Source organism: Triticum aestivum, chromosome 5B (genome assembly GCF_018294505.1).
Source record: "Triticum aestivum cultivar Chinese Spring chromosome 5B, IWGSC CS RefSeq v2.1, whole genome shotgun sequence".
Lineage (NCBI taxonomy): Eukaryota > Viridiplantae > Streptophyta > Magnoliopsida > Poales > Poaceae > Triticum > Triticum aestivum.
The window spans coordinates 15,578,724-15,598,738 of record NC_057807.1 but is presented as its reverse complement, the minus strand read 5'-3'; the positions used below and the strand labels follow the sequence as shown (position 1 = coordinate 15,598,738).

At 42.6% G+C, this 20,015-nt stretch overlaps 2 protein-coding genes across 4 annotated transcripts; one reads left to right on the top strand and one right to left on the bottom strand.

Moving 5' to 3' along the window:
• The first annotated feature begins 3,738 nt into the window (after positions 1–3,738).
• On the top strand, positions 3,739–8,070 carry LOC123110145 (PI-PLC X domain-containing protein At5g67130). Of its 3 annotated transcripts, none has more exons than XM_044530605.1 (10): positions 3,739–4,044; positions 4,134–5,396; positions 5,496–5,618; positions 6,203–6,340; positions 6,434–6,532; positions 6,626–6,929; positions 7,027–7,250; positions 7,431–7,517; positions 7,630–7,706; positions 7,796–8,070. In XM_044530605.1, exons 2-9 carry the CDS (start codon positions 5,310–5,312, stop codon positions 7,657–7,659), a joined length of 1,092 nt encoding a protein of 363 aa, XP_044386540.1. In that variant the 5' UTR covers positions 3,739–4,044; positions 4,134–5,309; the 3' UTR covers positions 7,660–7,706; positions 7,796–8,070. The 3 variants fall into 3 exon arrangements, with proteins under 3 accessions (XP_044386540.1, XP_044386536.1, XP_044386539.1); XM_044530601.1 differs by having other exon boundaries at positions 4,127–5,396; XM_044530604.1 differs by having other exon boundaries at positions 3,739–4,084; positions 4,246–5,396.
• A 4,355-nt stretch (positions 8,071–12,425) lies between these two features.
• Positions 12,426–18,867, bottom strand: LOC123110144 (nucleolar complex protein 2 homolog). Its single transcript, XM_044530600.1, has 13 exons — positions 18,685–18,867; positions 18,495–18,579; positions 17,986–18,091; positions 17,320–17,371; positions 17,155–17,249; positions 16,686–16,751; positions 16,039–16,551; positions 15,075–15,374; positions 14,166–14,495; positions 13,503–13,709; positions 13,134–13,223; positions 12,965–13,037; positions 12,426–12,849 (listed from the first exon to the last, which is right to left on the bottom strand). The coding sequence occupies exons 1-13, from the start codon at positions 18,794–18,796 to the stop codon at positions 12,833–12,835; spliced, it is 2,046 nt and encodes a 681-aa protein (XP_044386535.1). The 5' UTR covers positions 18,797–18,867; the 3' UTR covers positions 12,426–12,832.
• Positions 18,868–20,015: the final 1,148 nt, after the last annotated feature.

Sequence of the window (20,015 nt, the reverse complement as noted above, 5' to 3'; positions counted from 1 at the left end):
TGCAGCGGGAGAGAGGTGGATGCACTCGGGCTGGAGGCACGGAGCGAGAGTACGTGGATGTGGCTAGGCTTGGGGGATGCCGGCCGGTTAAATAGCCGGACTTTGGCCTTGGGCGGCGAGCTGGAGTGGTGCCACGCGGCGTTCACACCCCTGCTGGAGGAGACGCCCATCGGACTATTGAGTTTCTGAGCGATTCCGTGTGGGACCCGGCCATCAGTTCGATGTGACGGACGCTCCCGATCACGCCTGGGCCTTCTCATATCCGCTCCATACTTAGATTGGATTTGAGGTGTGCCGGTCAGTCCGGGCCCTTTAAGACGTCCGTGTGGATCACCTTACTGTGACCGGTCACTGATCGGGCTGTCCAACCGGTTGTTTGAGACGGGTTTGGGACGTCCGGCTGTAGACGCTCTAATGGCCGGTCACAAACTTTTTGCTCTTAAATGTACCTACTACGTGGTGTCTAGGAGCTTTGCTACAACCACGTAAAATAGCTATGGGGATTTACCGTATGGGATTAGTTGCCATTGTCTTATTAGCTGGAGGAGGGAGGGAGGGGCACCCTGGAGGGAGAGGTTGATGAGAGGAAGACACGTATTCACTTAGATAATTTTCGTAACTTGCTTTATTACGTGGTAGGACTTTCGGGCGTCTATAGCCCAATTGAGCTACACGCCGACACTGGCTACAATATATATACACGTACGTGTACGTGGTACGACCTGCATGCATGCATACATGCATGGCGGCTTTCCTTCAGGCGGTCGTTTTGGCGCCAAAAGCATTAACTATGCATGCCGCCGCCGGCCTCGTATGAAGAGAACCGAACAAAGTAATGAGTTTCATGGAAAGTGGAGTTTTGTGCTCGGGCTAAAATGATTGAGCTTGGTGAACAGTAAAATTAAAAAAATATTGAAAAAAAATCAATAAATTTGAATTTTCTTAGGTGAAAATTTTGACATTACGCTCACAAAATTTCATCTTGAAATCACATTCTTGGAAGTTGTGGGAAAAAACAAATTTGATGCTCCAAAAGTGCAATTTTTTAAAGCATTTTGGAGTGCTGATTTTTTTTTGCCACGAATGCCTTTTCAAGATGAAATTTTGTGGTCGCATAAAACATTTGTCAATGTTTGCACCAAAAAAAAACATTCAAATTTTTTTGAATGCTTTTTCACTTTTTTCTTCTGATTTTACTATCATCCCGAACTCAAATGAGCTTGGGAGCAGAAGATGACCTTTGGCTTCATGCTTCGTCGATCGATGATCGTAGAATATCTCTACCCTCTAAAACTTGAGGAGTCCCGTGTCCACAACTCTGATGGTAGTATATAAAATCGGGATTGCTAAATCTCAGTCGACTAAGTCTTTTTGTCAAGTGACATAACATATTAAAATGCAAGTCTCGGTCGATTGAGATCCAGCCACACTCTATATAAAGTTACAAATACGAAGGCATGAACGAGTGTCCGTTTTTGTTGTGCCAGTGGCTGGGTTTCGTGTGGTTCCACTCCGGCGACTCCTGGGGAGTCATTGCAGGTTGGCTTTGAGCTGGGTGAAGGGGACGGAAGGATGTTGGATGCCGGGGTGGCGGCCTTGAAAGGTGGACTGCATGGTCGGTTCTCGGGCGAGCGGGGTTGCGGGGTGGTCGCGTTTCTCCTTGGTTGTATGGTGGTCGAGAGCGAGGTGGTTGGGGATCCTGGCGGCGGTGGCGCTTTTGCAATGGTGTCTCGTGCGGATGCCTGTTTTGGTGGCGGCGTACTTTGTGACCGTGGTACCTCGGTGTGGCGCATGTACGACTTCGGCTAAAAGCTCCGTGCTCCGGTGGCGGAGATGCATGTGGGTGTTATATCTCTCTTAGGAGAGTCATTGTGGCCCCTCTCCCCATGTCAGGGCTCCCGGAGAAAACCCTAGATCATGACAATGATCTTGGCGGCGACGACATGTTGCGTTGTACACTCTTGGGGATGTTGTCGTGGAGCTCAGATACCTTTCGGCTGCATCTCATCGACACCGACGGGTGAACTCGGACCCCAACTCAAAGCTCCTTCGGCTCTGGCAAGGGAAGTCCCGGTGGCATCCTCTCTCTTACAAGCAATGTCGTAGTTATCGCTCTCGGTCCCCATCGTATGCAGGCAGGATCGGCTCTCCATGGCCCGAAGCGACAGGGCGGGAGGTCCTTTCTGACGAGTGTTTGGTGTGAGCATTGCATCGATGTCCGGTGTTTTCTCATGGAAGCACGGTTATCTTCTGGCTAGTGGCCTTGGGTGCTTCTTGGTGGGGCGTGGGTACTCCTCTACTCTTGTTTTATCTTTGATATGCTTTATATATGTAACGGAATCCAAGCTTGTTCAGTTAATACGTAGACGTGACTGCAGCCCAACGCTAAGTCCGCCCATGTCTACTCGGGCCACATCTAAACAAACGAAGACACTTTCACTAAAAGAAACTAACGGAGTCACAGAGACACAAGAAGTATTGCTAGCGAGGTCACGAACAATCTGTAAAATGTTATTAGGCACAAACTCATGAAGCGACCAATGTTGAGAAAATCGTTAATTGATAGCTGACCGGTTGGCTGGCGCATAGGGGATTAATTAGTATAGGCTAATCAACCAATTAATCAATTAATTGGCGGTTCTATCGACTTATCGGCTACCCGTTGACACTCAAGCTGGGATTAACCATATGTTATGTGTTTCCGAAAAGAAGTTCGCACACGTTGCATTGTTGCTTAGGGTTACCTCCATACTGATAAAATCCTAGATTTTTGTTTTGACGAAAAAGCAGTTGGGTGCTGATTTCATTGATGAAGAAGGCAATGTTCAAACAGCTACGAAATGATGTTTGGCGACGGGGACCAAAACCTATGTACAAGTGGAGTGCCACCTTCATGCAAAAACAAGCTTGGAAGAAGGGTGCACATGCAGGCACGTTTGTACACTGAATCATCCGTATGTGTGAACCCAAATGATGCATCTTATAATATCATGGATGGATGGACCGAAAACACGATGGGGGAAACTATCATGTCTGCTGTCAATTCCCTCAAAATTAACTTGCCGCGCTCAAGTCCTAGATAGATACGCAGGCTCGGGCTGATTAGTCTCGGGTGAGCCAAGCAAATTAAGTATAGGTACACACGTACGTACGTGTGACCGAAAAACGAAGAAGAGTAATCTCAGGACAGGGAGAGCCCGACGAGCTACAACAGGCAAATTTGACAATTTTAACCTGTGGACGAAATCAATTCACAGAATAAACTGGGTGTGAAACTATTTCACACCCTGACATTTTTGTGTAGCGCCCGCGACACCGGCGCTACACCCTACGGTGCAGCGCCTAGCTAGCGGGCGTTGCACGCCAGTCCACCGTGGCAGCCCTGGGCCCTGCACCCAGCTGTGCAACGCCTCGGTGCTAGGCGCCCCACATTGTGCAGCGCCTAGCCGTCGGCAACTTTCATTATTACCCGCACTTTGAATAAGTGAATCTATAAAAAAAGAAAAACTTCCAGGTTACGACAAGTGACGCACATGCAGTGCGACACTTGTCGCAACCTTGAAAAGTTAGAGTGATCTTCGCAAGGAGTTTCCCAGAACCTATCCCACACCTTACTGGGCCGGCTCGTTAGTGAAAGTGCTAGAGGTGAGGCGGTGTTCTATCTCGCGCTAGGCGAGATATAGCTCACGATGGTTTTTCGCTTCGGCCTGTAGCAAGTGTCCGGGATGGGTTTCATGGAAACGGCCCCGAACTGCCGCGGCAACCACCACAGAGGAGCCCAAAGCCAGCCCAAACGCAAGGAGCTGGACGCCGGCCGCCGGCCGCCGGCCGCCGAGAGCGCTGCTTTCTCCCCCGCTGCCGACTGCCACAATACGAGAGCCAAGGCGGCTCCTTCGAATCTCCTGCGGCCACACCGGCTGCTGCCGGAGCGCAGTCCGCCGCGCTGTTCCTCCCTGACTGGCCGTGTGGGGAACGGCGCCCGTCTGCGGTCGGCGACGGCGCCATGTACAACCACGGTCCTGCTGCTGCTGCATGAATGACACTGTGAGCTCTTGAGGAACTGGAGCTTGCATCTCATCTACAGGTGCGCTTGGATTTGATTGAATTTTACCCCTCTTTCTGTCAGATTCCAGACAGGGGAATGATACAATTGCAACAGTTGCAGACGCCATTTTACAGAGTGGTGAAACTTCTCATGCAACTTGAACGGTAAAATATTTACAGCTTACTGTAACATGTTTGCAGGTGAAGATTTTAGCTAGTGATCATCAGATATGTGGCAGTAGTTTTCACATCTTTGGCTACTGATCACATCTCACTAGTGAACAAAATCGTGGTTGGCCATCGCAATCGTGTGTTAAGGATGGTAGGTAGAACACATTTCAGGCCACCAAAAAGTATATATATATATGCCATGGATATTCCAAATTTGACATGTTAGTATGTTGCTATCTGCTACACAATTCATTAATGTCTGTCCATGAGCGTCGACCTGTTAATTAGCCTGACGGCGGCTCCCATGTCCCGACCGCATCATCATCAGCATAGTACAAACAACAGCCTGAGGAATAACAAAGCCTTGGCCACCCAAGAAACAAACCAACCACCTTGGAAGTAACACCCGCCCGGTTGCTCGCTTCTTCGAACTTGAAAAAAATCGCCCGGCCTCCGAGCAAGAACACAAGAACAACACGGTCGGTTTCCTCGGCACGACACACCAGGTCAGCAGCGCACACACATTTCTTTTCCGGTTCCGGTTTCGGGTCCTCTCTATCATTTAAAATTCTCAACGAAACGGGAAATAACATACTGCTAAACAATGGCGTGCCGTCTCTTAATCACTTGCTTTCTTTTTTGGGTGAGAATAATCAGTTGCTTTCCTTGGCATGCCATTGTTTAGAAGTAGTTCAATGCTGCAATCTTATCCTATTGGATTTGCCAAACGTGCACGGTCTTCTTCGTACTCCCTCCGTCCCAAAATTCTTGTCTTAGATTTGTCTAGATACGGATGCATCTAACACTAAAACGCAACTAGATACATCCGTATTTAGACAAATCTAAGACAAGAATTTTGGGACGGAGGGAGTACTAAATACAGGATATATTGCTGCTGCGAGGAATAGACAAGGTGAAGCAGATCTAGTATATATATGTAGTATGACAATGCTAACAAGTAACAACCACCCCTCACCTCTTCCCCCCAACAACTCCAGCTCTATATCTCTATCTCTCTAGCCAATAATTGATTGTTCGGTTGGTTGGTGTTATCCTTTTCTGTCCCTCTTCTCCTCTTTCTCTATAGCTTTCAGATGGGGGGCACCTTTACAGCAGCCGCGGCGGCGGCGGCGGCACTGGTTCTAGTCATGGCTGGCTTCTTGGGAGCTGCAAATGCCAATGTAAGATTCCAGCAAGAACTGTGATGAAATTAATCTACCCCTCATCAGGTCACCATGATTCTCTGCTAAAATTGAGCTTTGGATTGGATTTGAATTCAGGTGGGCGACAAGTGCTCGACGAGTGCGGACTGCGGGGCGGGGCAGTGGTGCTTCGACTGCGAGCCGGAGCTCGCCGGCTCCCACTGCGTCCGCTCCGCCGCCACCAACCCCTTCCAACTTGTTGTAAGAGCTTGCTTAATTCTTCCAGTTGTTTGTCTCTTCTTTTTTTTTCCTGTGTCAGGGAAGGAACAAGAACAAATTTTGAGTTCCTGTATTCCTCTTTCCACAAATTCTTGGTTGACAAGATCTGGTTCCGAAACAAACAGAATGCGGTTAATGAGATGGGCAGATTGTAGTTCACCTGACAGCAAAGATTCTCTTGTTCAGTCCATTCTGACAAAACAATGGATTTTATTAGGATACTTCCATAATTATATTTATTATGTAACCCTGACAGCTGTATATTGGCATCACATTCTCAACATGCATAGAGATCTCAGTAAGATGTGACAGGGCTTTATGGCCTAATTTTCTCTCAAAATCCAGTAAGTTTAATACTACTCCGTCCCATAATCTAAGACGTTTTTTGACACTACATTATGGGACGGGGGGGGGGGGGGGGGGGGGGGGGGACGTCTCAAAACACCCAGTTAGGATTATAGGACTTGTTTAGACTCGGTACCCAAGAAAATCATGATGAAAATAGCATCTCTTCATAGTCCTAATGTTTTATACTGAATTTGCTTTGCTTCTGGTTTCTTCTTCAGAATAACTCGTTGCCATTCAACAAGTATGCCTATCTCACGACGCACAATTCATTCGCGATTGTTGGGGAACCGTCGCACACCGGAATTCCGCGCATCACCTTCGACAACCAGGAGGATACAGTCACTGATCAGTTGAATGTAGCTTCTGCGTCATCTGATAAGATTCTTCTGTTGTTCTACATGTCCTACCTTACGAGCATTAATTCTCTTCACAACTGCAATGTTCTACAGAATGGTGTCCGCGCGCTAATGCTCGACACATATGACTTCAAAGGAGATGTATGGTTGTGCCATTCCAGTGGAGGCAAATGCAACGATTTTACTGCATTTGTGAGTACATACTACTTAATATGCCTTCCTCCCTCATCTCCATATAGAGTTTGAGAATAGTGTCTGTAAATAATATTATTACTTGAATTGTAGGAACCAGCACTGGACACATTCAAGGAAATTGAGGCATTTCTTTCTGCCAACCCATCTGAAATCGTTACGTTGATCCTGGAAGACTATGTTAACGCGCCAAATGGCCTGACGAACGTGTTCAATGCCTCTGGCCTGCAAAAGTACTGGTTTCCGGTTTCGAAAATGCCGCAGAATGGTCAGGACTGGCCTCTTGTTAGCGATATGGTCACAAGCAACGAACGTCTCCTTGTGTTCACCTCTGCCAGATCGAAGCAAGTCACAGAAGGAATCGCATACCAGTGGAATTTCATGGTTGAGAACAATTGTGAGACTCTACTTCCTTCACACGAAACATTATGCTGCAGTTCCTCACTGTCTTAAGTACCGTTGCTCTGAATTTCATTGATTTCACTGTGTTGAAGATGGCGACGACGGAATGGATGCTGGCGAATGCTCGAACCGTGCAGAGTCCGCGCCGCTCAACGACAAGACCAAGTCACTGGTCCTCATGAACTACTTCCCATCTGTCCCTGTGAAGCTGACTGCATGTTTGCAGCACAACAAGGGCCTCACTGACATGGCTAGTACATGCTACAGCGCAGCCGGAAATCGATGGGCTAATTTCATCGCAGTCGACTACTACAAGGTATATAGTTCTATGTATATACATAAAACTTTAGGGTCAAATACTTGTGTGTTCCACGAGATGACAATTGCAGATATTAATCTCAAAAGGATAACATGAAGACTTCTAAAACCTACGAACTATGTTGTTACACAAATTCAGTGATGTTTGCGCATATTTCGTGAAATGAACTATATTCAGAGAAGCGAGGGAGGGGGCGCGTTCCAAGCCACCGATCTGCTCAACGGCATGCTCCTGTGTGGATGCCAGGACGTCAAGGCTTGCCAGGTGGGTGTGCAAGATATAATTGCTTCCGCCTTTGTTGTACATATACGCCTCTTGATATCTTTGTTATGTGAGTCATGACATGGCCTTTCTTTTGTGGTGTCGCCTTTTGTAGCGAGGATCTAGTGTAGTATGCTCCGCCTGAATCCGGGGAAAATAGGACATGTAGCAACTGCACGTACATAGAACAAGGTATGTACGGCACCAGGATAGAACTTCTCAGGTGGTTTTCGGATCCTTGATCTTTCTGGCTGACGCTAACCTTCATGAAATCGCTGCAGCGGAGGAACTGGAGATGCATGGCGTGATTGATGATTTAGTCTCAAGATGAGACAAGACATACTCTTCTTTTTCTTTTGGCTAGAAGAAAGACATACTTAGGATCCAGATTTCCCAAAACCGGAAGTTGAAAATGGCGGGTTCCCGCAATGGAAAAAAGTTGAAGATGTTGGATAGTGCATTACAACAGTTGATTCATAGATATGATGTACTCTCGGAGACACACATCAAGAGTTATTGCTATAAATGAATTATTACTGGTTTATTGTTATGGCTATTTTTGAATATTTTTTGTCATACATTTACTGTGTTTTGCAAATTTGCTCACATTATTGGCTAATGCATGTGGCATGGGAGGGACGGCAAATGGCAGAGAAACAGGAGCCCGGTTTGCTCCACGGTAGCAAGTCAGTTGTAAAAGTAATCATAGAAGTGCGGACATAGGTCAAACTAATACTCGCTCCGTTCCAAACTATAAGATGTTTTGGATATTTTAATATGGACTGCATATGCAGACTAAGATGAGCAAACAAACATACTAAAACATGTCTTTATGCATCTAATTCATAGAAAAGTTACGACATCTTATATTTCAGAACGAAGGGAGTATCATCGAAGCAATTTGTAAGAAAAGAAAATCTCAAACAACCTGTCTCTTCAGATATTAATTCTGTGCAGTCGAAACGTATGTCGGTGCATTTGACTATGTCGTCTCTTAACTGCAGATCTAAAAGGCAGTAGTATGATTAATTAGTTGATCAAATTAAGTCTTGATGCTCACTCACAGCAAAAATACAAGTGAAATAGTCCTGTGAAAGGAAAGCAAATGAATTGGATACATGTAGGTATCTTGATTAGACGAGACACGGTTGACCATGTATTAAAAAATGATGAATTTTTTGATCATGCATATAAAAAACGTTAATCAAGCATTTGAAAAAAATGTTGAACAACTATCTGAATGTTAATCAAGCATTAAGAAAAAGTTAAATGTGTATAGAAAAAATGTTGACCATGTATTAAAAAAATATTAACGAGTATTAAAAAAATATCAACTTGTATTTAAAAAATGCTAAACGTGTAATAAAAATGTATTAGATATATACAAAAAATGTGTATAGAAAAAAAGTGAAAACCGGAGGGGAAACAAAAGGAAAACAGATAAAAAATGAGAAAGAAACAAACAATACCGAAGAAAAATAAAGAGAAAGGAAAGGAAAGAGAAAAACTATTAAAACCTGAAAAAGAAACAGTGAAAACCAAAGAAAATAATGAAAAAGAAAGGAAAGAAAAAACTCAGTAAAAACAGCGAAAGCGAATAATAAAACCCGGTGATAAACAGGAAAAGGGAAAAAGATAAAAAAAAAGAAACGGAAATCCGACTTGACGACTATTTAGTTGCTAGCAGCAGTACGCTATAACGTTTTTTTTTTGAGTAAGGGCAGTACGCTATAACAAGGAGGTCACTACTCTATTCTTGTAAGTGCGCTAATGGGCTGGCCCGTCACTATAGAGCCGGAGAAGCTTTTGTCACGCTATAAGCGAGACATAGCTCTTTCGTATACAAATGCGCCCGGGGAGCTCGGGACCTCCTATTCCCGGACCCTGTGCGTGAACTTGGGCAGCCTAGGTGCAGGGCAGGGCTCTCCTTTTCTTCATGTCTTTTTTTTTACAACTTTGAAAAAGTTTGAGATTCCAAAAAACCTTTTGAATTTCTAGAAATGTTCACAAATGCAAAACAACTAATGATTTAATGAAGAAATGAACTTTTTTTGAATTTGATGGACATTTTTTTTGGTATTTTCATGCACCAAATTTGATTTTTAATGATCATTTGTTGAAATTGATTAATACGTTTTGAATTGAATAAAAAACTATAATTTTATGAAACGTTTCCAAAATGGACGAACTTTTTTTTTGAATTTGATGAATATTATTTGAGAAATAGGAACATTTTTTAATTTCGTATATATTTTTGAATATGATGAACACTTTCTGAATTCAAACAAAATATTTGAATTAATGAAAATTTTGAATTTGATATACAACTGTCGACCTACGCCGCGCAATAGGATTTCCGCAGGAGCTCCTATGCCCCGCGTTGCGCGGGGGAAACCGAGCAATCGCGCACCACCGCTCCCCCGTGCGAGTGGTTTTTGCCGGCCCAAGTATGGGACGGGGCATCACAAGTTTTTTTTTGTTTTTTTCAACTTTAAAAACATTCAAGAATTGTTCTTGAATTTGAAAAAATGTTCCTTTATTTTTAAATTTGTTCTGGATTTCAAAAATATTCACAAGACGGGGGGGGGGGGGGGGGGGGCATTGGCCCCCCGGCTTGGATCAAGTTGTGAAGGATTTCTCTTTGGGCGAGGTTAGATTGGATTCTTTTAACAACCAACAACACATGTATGATAGTTAGTTCATACCCATTGGCAAAATTTCATGGCTCTGCCCCTGATCGCGGCCATAGCCAACTAGCCCGACTAGTGTCATATTGGCTTCGTCGGCTGTTGCGCTCTTGAACAACTAGTAACACGACCGGCCGGCCAAGGGAGGAACGAGAGATTCCCCGCCATTGCCGGCTCGACTGGCGCCATACACATGGGTCGGGCTCGGGTTCTCTTCTTGACAATTATCCACTCACAGGAACGCCTGAACACGAGACAAACATCAATGGTCGTGCTTTTGGGGGGGGGGGGGGGGGGGGTAAAAAGAGTATTATTTCATGATCATAGAGTTACTGTTAAAAAGGCAAGAAGACATCAGTACACATGGACCCTCCATGTAGCCACACAACGGTGGTACATTCAACAAGACCCAATCGTGCGAGCCGCCGCCGGCGAGCTATGCACACAAATCAGGGACAATGCTACGTACATATAAAACACACATTGTTCATTTACCACTTTCAATTTCTGGAGCGTCTCTCTCCCTCTGCCATGGCTTTGATTTGATCCCAGCGGGGGACTGGCAGGGCCAGTGTGATCGCAACCGACCTATCTTTTATCATTGATTGTAATTTTTTATTGGTAGCTTACCAAGCTGACCACTTGGTCGCAACCGACCAATCGGAAGACGTGACAATTTGGTGTGCGCCCGATGGCCAGCATCCAACGGAGAGCCCGTTATAATAGAGCCAATATTGAGTGTGGCACATGCATTTGTGGACAATATTCTGAAATTACATGGTCCTCCTAAATTAATTATCTCAGATAGAGACAGAATTTTCACAAGCAAACTATGGAGAGGCGTATTTTCTGCTCTGAAAAGTGGGTTAAGGTATAGTACAGATTACCATCCTCAAACTGATGGCCAAACTGACAGGGCAAATCAGTGTGTGGAAACTTATCCAAGGTGCATGGCAACTGATGAGCCTAAGAAATGGTGTTCATGGCTATCTCTAGCTGAGCACTGGTACAATACTACTTAACACATTGCTATAAAAACGTCTCTTTTCCAAGTACTTCACGGTTATCCTCCCCCATTGATCTCTGAACTGGCAATTCCTGGACTTGAAGAAGAAGAGGCTCATAATTTCTTGTCTACCAAACAACAAATATTGGAATAATTGAGAGAAAATTTGCTGCAAGCCCAGAACAGAATGAAACATTACGCAGATATTAAAAGAATGGAGAGAGTCTTTGAAGTGGGAGATATGGTATATTTGAAAATGGCTCCTTACAGATTGGCAGCCTTTGGATTCAGAGGGGCTCTAAAGTTGCAAAACAAGTATTATGGACCTTTTTTGGATGTGCAAAAGGTGGGCAAGTCAGCTTATAAACTGCAATTTCCTAACCACATGAAAATACACCCTGTTTTTATGTCAGCCAACTGAAGAAGCACATTGATTCCTGGCCCTAATCTACCAATGGTGAACACTGATGGCACTATCAAGACTTGGCCCTGCTGGGGTTCTCCAAGTCAGGAAATAATCTGCCGGTTGTTCAATGGTACATGCAGTGGGAAAATTTGCCTCGAGAAGATGCTACTCCCTCTGTTCCAAAATAGATGACTCAATTTTGTACTAAAGTTATTATAAAGTTGAGTCATCTATTTTGGAACGGAGGGAGTACATGGGAAGAAGCAAACTTTCCGGCTTTCTTCAAGACCACGACCCAAGCTTGGCGTGCGGCAGAGCAATCGCAGCGAGGAATCGTCGAATCTTTAGAAGGGGGCAACGTCAGGCTCTGAAACTACACCTTCAGTTAAACACTGTCCAGAGGTTCAGTTAGGTGTAGCGCGACTGACAAATACCGCTTCAGTCAATCCAACGGTTCACAGTGGCTCCTACGCCCCCGACTCGTCGCCACCGTTCGATGTGTTTTACCCTTGTCACTGTAGTTCATCATTTACTTTTCACTAGTGGCGGTAAAGCCTCTCCTACTTAAAAACTTAACAGCCAGGATGTGGCTGGCGTGAGCTCTATTGAGAATCTTCCAATTCTGCCTATCATGGCTACTACAGTTCATCGATATACTCCCTCCTTCCCAAAATTCTTGTCTTAGATTTGCCTAGATACAAATGTATCAAGTCAGTTGATACATTCGTATTTGCCTAGATACGAATGTATCAAGTCAGTTGATACATTCGTATCTAGGCAAATCTAAGACAAGAATTTTGGGACGGAGGGAGTACATCTCAAATTAGTTCACTTGCCGTTCCTTCACAGGGAACAGGGAAAGTCTGCTAGGTGCTAGCTAAGATTTCCCAAGAATGTTACACTTCGTACTATTAGACAAGGGTAAATATATATGGTCTACAAAAATTTGTGTAACATAAATGAGCTTGAACGATATGCTCATAACAAACAGCTGCAGAATTCCAGCGCCACAAAGCTCCTTTGATTCGCACTCCAAATCTACTCGGCAGAAGTTTCGACAAACTCGAGAGCTACACCGACAAACAGCAAGAAAACCATGAACACCGACGTCGGTCATCGATACCGCTGCGTGTACATTCAAGTCGTTCATATCCTCAGTTCGTCGTCAGTGTGATGCTCCTCTAGCCAGTCAACAACCATCACACCCTAGCATCGCTCTCTACACCAATTTTCTCCCTGCGAACAAACAGCGTGCCAAATGTTCCAGATATTAGAACGAAGCCATCATCAAACTTGAAGATCGGAAGAAGATGGCGGCGCTGTTCATCAGACAAACAAAGGTCGCTCATACCTCTCGATTGACGACTCTTTGCCACTGATGCGTAGAACTGCGTGAAGGAAGCGTTCCCATTCATCTCCTCCTCCTGCGTTTCAGGGGAGAGTCGGTCAGGTCTGTGATCATAGACATGGTCTACGAAATATGGGAATATATCATGGCGATGGCGAGGGCGGAATCCAACCTGGAGGAAGCTCTCGACTGACGACACGTCGTTTGGTGAGAAAGAGACCACCTCCCTCTTCCTTTGCACGAAATCCCTGTTCTCGCTCACCTGCGGTTTCAGCATTCAAAAGGATGTCACATATCAAACGGAACACCGCAAGGTGAGCAAAAGAATGAAGTGCCGTGGCCCTGTTTCCCGCCAAATTGAAAGAACATATAAAAGCTTAAAGCTTATATGGAATCTGTCAGACGTTCACCAATCATGACCAAAACTTGCAATATTTACGCTGTATAAAAGCCTCGTTGTAGAGTGACAATGCTGAATTGATCTTTACAGGGATGCTGACGGATTTAGAAATAACCCGGATACGTGTTCTGACTGAAGTACCTGGTCTATCATTCGTTTAAGAGGACGGCGGAGGGACTCAATCGTTGTCTGCTCTTGCAATCTTTTCAAGAGGATGAGCGGAATGGTGGCTACTTCTGGAAAAGAAACATGATAGCTCCACTGGAAAAAATGTGCCGATAGAACCTCAATTGCTGAAAGAACGCACTGCTCTTGGAAATCTCTTGATTTCAGCATGTTCCTTGGCACCTAACACACACAAAACAGGGTTAATTTAAACTATCTTCAGAAAATGAAACAGACACAAGAACAAACTTTTAATCCCAAGGAAGTAGAGTGCAGGCTAGAGATGAAACCAAACAGGAGCCACACAGGCACACACACACAAAGATAATATTTAAGAAGATGAAACCGAAGTACATAATTAATAATTGAGCATAAACCTACGCGGTAATTACAGAAGTTAGAAAATGAGCAATCCAGAAAGATTTACAAAAACATTTTACAGACCATCAGGGGTTGATTACTTGAAATTGCATGGATGGTTGTTTTCTTTTAGTGAGCATTTAGTCATATGGAATGGGGGGCCAAAGAGTTATATACTTCTCAGATGCTTGGTACAATATTCATATTTTCGTGACTTTTTGAGACACATGAAAGAACACAAAATTCCACATATAATGAGCAATACGTGAAACGGCGTACCTTCAGTAGTGATGAAAAGTGGGTCTTTCCTTTTTCTGTTTGTTCTTTCTGAGGTGTCTCCCTAAATTCTAGGGACCCAAATATCAACGATGGAACTGGAAAGAACATCTGACTGCAATTCGAAAGCTCATTTAGCATCTGCGCAAGCTTCAGTCTCAGTGGCAAGTATCGCATGCCTGGCAATAAATGAGCCACTCCCCTTATTATCTGAACAACTGAAGAAAATAATAGATGGAGGTTGTGGCAATCCTTGTAATTAACACAAATAAACCTAACCCATAGGTTTATGCAGTTAATAAACTGCCAGTTATCTATCTTCAAAAGATCTTCCTGCAACCACAAACATAGAAGCATATCAATATCCATGTGATGTCCAAAGAACAAATAAAAACCACCACAAGGAAAAGAATCCATGTGGACATGAAAATAACCATTCTGCTTTCTTTTGGGTGTGTGAAAAAGGCAAGTGTAATAATAAGAATATTTTTTTCTTGTATTCTCGCAGCATGTATATGTTGGTCAAATACAGCAATACAAAGAAAATTCTATGAAATATGTCAACTTATGGCAATAACAAATTAGCAAGTTGGTGCAGTTTGTGAATTAACAATCACTGTACGATAAGGAATCAAACAGTTAGAACACTTGTGCCAGGATCTCTTCTTAGCAATGTTTTTTTAGCAAATGTAACGAATAATTAGAAAAAATAAGAAGGCCAGTCTATTTAAACGAAATGTATTTGACTATAACTGGTGTGCAGATACACCTTAAAGCCTTGTTTGGATATGAGAAACAAGAATATATCTCCAAATCCAAGCAGGTCCAAAGGATCTGTCTGCATGATACGGTAGGAACACTCGAGCTAAACCAACTGCAAGCACAACTACAGATATAAGCATTAATGTGTACCTTTCCCTTTGTTTTAGACGCCTGTCTAAGAATAGCACTCAACTGTCCCACAGAAATTACTGCCCTTTCACCTGCTTTCTGAATATCCAGAGAATAAAGTTCCACCAGACAGTTCAGAATAAAATCGATATTTTCTATATTTCTGTTGTCCACAATCTTGGAACTGGAAAGGTATGCATTATATGTTTTAGTTAAGCAGAAATCCAGACAGTCAGGTAAGAGTGAAGCCACTTCTCGAATCATAAGAAACGAAGACAGGGACAAGTTCTGATCACCACTTGCCCACAAGCGAACTAAGATCTGCAGAGTACATTCAGTATATGATAAGCTAGTATTAGAAATAAAAAGGCCAGGCATCCTACACCAGAAAAATATTGTAAGAATCTCGAAGCAGTCATAGAATGGTTGAAAAACAGGTGAATTTCAAATAATTAAGACAATAGCACTGTGACAATGCATCATGGGTCTAAGCTTAAGTGGATGTGTATACTGGATCCAAAATGGCAACACTAAAATACCAGAGTAAAACTATTCAAAAAACTGAAAGCCAAACAGATTGATAACGACTGCTTCAAGGTGTTTGAAACATTTCTTACAGTGCCAGAAATATATGACTGGTTCAAAACGATAACCCACCTTTTGCTGAAATATATGAAGGCAGATCAATTTCCTACAAATACAGTGTTCACGAAATACTGCCCAACCCAAATAATAACCCACCTTTTCCTCTTGTTCACATTCTTCTTTAATAAACAAGAAGCCGCGTAAGTGTTCTTCTATACGGATTTTTTAAATAGCCATTTTACAGAGAAAAATAAAATAAAATACCAGAAAGGCCAGTAGTCCTCAACCGAACTAATATTATTGACCAGAACAGGTTTCAAACTTGAATCTCCTCCAGAAGAACAAAATAACATGCAAAACTAAATTTAATATCAACAAGCAACATTATCAAGGAACATACCTTGAGAAGCCTCCTTGATGTTGAGGGATACGCAGAAAAATATACCGCAGATGTTCTAAGCTGAGTCAAGACATATGTAAGTATTTGGTTATCAGTAAGTTGACTAATCAGATCAAGAGAATTCCACAAGTAAGACTTTATGAGCAGCTCAATATCTTGCCATTTCTTTCCATTTCTCTGATTCATAAGTTTCCCCTTGTCATCATCAGAAATTTCTAAGAGAGCACGGAAAATGTTGTCTGCCTTCGAAAGAACAAATGATATTATCTGATAAAATACTTCAGTACTTTGAAGTCTCTGCATGGAAAGGCTATTTGATTTAAGACCAAATTGACATGCATCCCGGAAAGCATTTAGTAGGTTACGCAGAGCAGGTGCTTTAGGTTCATCTAAGACTAGTTGACACCATTCACTTATTGTCTTGCTTGTAAGGATCTTATCACTAGGAGGATCTTTATCACCAGAATCGACCCCGTTTTCCACAGAATCCATCTCATCTTCTTCATCTGAATCCTATTGAAGATTGGAACAGAATAATAGCAAAAGAAAAACTATTTTATGAGATCATTTATGGCACGAGAAGTACATTGTAAAAAGGATGTACATGAATTTTAGTACATAAAGCAGAAATAATAAGTAAAACTTACTTCTTTACTTTCATAGTTCACCAATTCCAATTGCCATTTCTCAAGGAAGTTTGCGAACTTAGGGTCCTACAAATATAACAAACACTCTCAATCCTGATAGAAATCACCTAAGATGCACAATGCAGCCACAGAATTCCAGAAAAGACAGACAATATAAAGGCTAACATCATTTGTTCCTAGATGAGATCAACATTCAGAAGCATAGCTAACAGTGACCTATATATAGCTATAACAACTTGTGTAGTTCAAGGTTTCATGTTTGCTTCGAGGGATAGAAATTCACACATTAATCTAAAAATCTAGAAAGCTCGCACTAATCAAAAACCGATCTACAACGATTATATCATGAGACCAGATTATAAGAGAGGTGATTCCTCACAGTAACATAACTACAGACCTGCAACCAAACCAAGCAATATATATCCAGCAAGTAAGACGGCAAGACCTATGGCAATTTTCAGTTATTCACCTTATCCAGCAACTTCTTCAACTTTTTCTTTTGCTTTTTCACAGCCAAACGCATCTCATTGTTCTGTTCGCCAAGATCATCTTGTACAATACACTCTGCAAGAAATGTTCTGATGCTTAGAAACTATCACACCACAAAATTCAATATGCGTTAACAACAATTTACCTTTCAGAACATTATCATCATCACTGTCAGAGTAGTACATACACTCAGGATCCTGCATTTCAAGCATCAATGATCAGTTTACAAGGGCCACTAAGCAATAGCACTACAAATAGTAGACACAATCACACAACTAATTTTGAAAAAACAAAAAATGGGCAGTTTCTGATGTACAAAATTTACTTGCAGAGCAATTACACACTAACATAATAACCACATAAAGTACAAACTTGTGCACATATTGCCAACAGACACTATACAATCATCCTTGGATATTATTCAGTGGTTTTAAAACTGATCTAAGCACCTCAGCCAGATTATGAAAATATTTCCAACACAATAGTCTAGAAGAAATCAACAAAAAAAATATCTAGAGCTACTTGTCAGTTTGACATATCAAAAAAGAAAAGAACCCCCAGATAAAATCCTTGAAAAAGTTCTGTAGAGAAGTAGAAGCCCTGTACGCAGAACTGTAAGGCAAAAGGAAAGCTCAGGAGTTGCGGGCAGTGCATGAACTGCGGATGATGGTAAATTTGTGTATGTTTGAGCTCATGAACAGAATCATCACGTTAAAATACGAAAGCTATAGTAGGTGTCACTACTCCTAAATGTATATTGCTTGTCGAAGATGAATAAGAGACTCGATAGTGGAACAGAAAATAAACATACCTCTGAAAGATAGCCATCGCTGTCGGATAGATCCCCATCTAATTCATTCTCATCTTCTGGGAACTCTAAGCAGTTGGCCAAAGTAGCCACATCATCGTTCATGTTCCTATAGGAAAAGCATATCGAGCTTAGTTAAATAAAGAAAATAAAGACCTAAAAAAATCAATGCATTACTTACCAAACAGCATTATCATGAATGAAGTTCTACAGTAAATAGAGACACGAGATGAAATCCATGTCCACAACATCCAAATTTGCAAGCTAGGCTGAGTCAAATGGCTATAACTAGTAAGCACGCGTCAACTTTTTAGACAAGCTAATGGAATGTCCAGTATTCATCGCAGTACCAGCACCCAGGGTAGCCTAGTAACATTGCAGCAAAATCACTCAATGCCCCCCCCCCCCCCAGCTTCAAACAGCACATGAGCGAGCTCAACCGCCCTGTCGCGCACCCACCAAGCTTATCTAAATAACAGAGCAAGAACAGTGGAGGATATGATGAAATATACATGATGGCGTCGTTCCGGCGGGTCTCCTCGCCGCCGCCGTCGCCGTCGCCGTCCAGCCGGTTGTCGTCCTCGCGGCCCTTCCCATCTGATGAGAAAACAAAAGGGAGAAGCTCGAATCAGCACCTCGTGGAACCCAAACAGACAAACACTTTTAGCAGAGGGGCCGGCGGCGGCGGAGGAAAGGACGGGCCTTTGCGGGTGCGGCGGTTGAACTGGGAGCGGAGCTTGCGGCTGCGCTTGGCGCCGCCCTGGAGGTGCTTGTGCGCGAACTTGCGGGCCTTCTTCCCGAGCTTCTTGGCCATCGCCGCCGCTCGCGTGGGGGGGTGGGGAGGGGACGGCGGGGAGGCAGGGTTCAAGCAAGGGTTTCCCAGGAAAAAAGCCGGCGCTGATGGAGCGTTCGGGTCGCCGCTTCTCCTTCATTCTTCCGTCGGCTCTAGCGGGCTGCAAGCCCATGTCGCGCCATAGGCCCATTCGGCTGTTTATAAATTTGAGGCCTGGATATACTAATAGCTTTTTCTTTTAGGCCTGCATATACGGAAAATCCTACTTGACGCACCTTGCGTCAAGTTGCCAGCGAGGGAGGATTTGGCCCGGCCCGCCCACCACTTCTCCCATCCCGGTTTTGGGAACATTCCAGGAGATTCCTGAACCGGTTTTCTCCGGGGTTCTTTGCTGTCTCAATTTCTTTTTTTTCCTGCTACTTTTTTTATTTCCTCTCCTTTTTCCGTTTCTTTTTTTTTCGTTTTTATTTCAAAAATTATTCACGTTCCTTGAAAATTCTTCACATGTTTATAAAAAAGTTTGCATTTACAAAAATGTGGGAGTTTCAAAAAATTATCGTTTTTCAAAAAATTGTTTTATGTTTCCAAAAATAGTTCGTGTTTTCAAATTTCTTCCGTAGTTTCAGAAAATGTTCTGGTTTTTTAAAAATACCTTTTCTTTTTCCGTATTTCTGTTTCGTTACTTCATTTTTTTCTTTTTTGTTGTAATTCCTTTTTCTTCTCTTTCTTGTTCTTGAGAATTTCAATTTTCTTTTCAAAAATTCAAAACAATGTTTGGAAGTTAAAAAAATGTTACTGTTGTTATCTTTTGTTCAAAAATTCAAAAAGCAATTCTCCATTTTTTATAAAAATGTTCGCATATTTAGACAAAAAGTTCACCTTTCAAATATTCTCCAATTTTTAACAAAATGTTCACGTTTTCAAATTTTGTTCAGGAGTTTGAAAAAATGTTCCTCTTTCAAAATTCATTTGCTATTTTATAAAATGTTCGTGTTTTCCAGTTTTGTTTGTTAGTTTCAAAATTTGTTTGCAAACTTCAAAAAAGTGTCTGTTTCTAATTTTGTTTGGGAGTTTCAAAAAATGTTTGCAAATTTTTCAAAATATTTACATTTTCTAATTTTGTTCTGGAGTTTAATTTTTTTCCAATTTTTGAAAAATGTTCACGTATCCAAATTTTGTTTTGGAATTTAAAAAATGTTCATATTCCTTTTTCGTTTTTCTGCGTATTTTCTCCTGTTCC

Excerpts from the sequence above, each read along its gene's own strand:
- LOC123110145 (XM_044530605.1), top strand. The coding sequence starts at position 5,310 with ATGGGGGGCACCTTTACAGCAGCCGCGGCGGCGGCGGCGGCACTGGTT. Across the intron at positions 5,397-5,495 it reads TGGGAGCTGCAAATGCCAAT|GTGGGCGACAAGTGCTCGAC; the intron begins GTAAGATTCCAG and ends ATTTGAATTCAG. Across the intron at positions 7,251-7,430 it reads TCGCAGTCGACTACTACAAG|AGAAGCGAGGGAGGGGGCGC; the intron begins GTATATAGTTCT and ends AACTATATTCAG.
- LOC123110144 (XM_044530600.1), bottom strand. The coding sequence starts at position 18,796 with ATGGCCAAGAAGCTCGGGAAGAAGGCCCGCAAGTTCGCGCACAAGCAC. Across the intron at positions 17,372-17,985 it reads GCGATGGCTATCTTTCAGAG|GATCCTGAGTGTATGTACTA; the intron begins GTATGTTTATTT and ends CTTGAAATGCAG. Across the intron at positions 15,375-16,038 it reads CATCAAGGAGGCTTCTCAAG|ATCTTAGTTCGCTTGTGGGC; the intron begins GTATGTTCCTTG and ends TGTACTCTGCAG.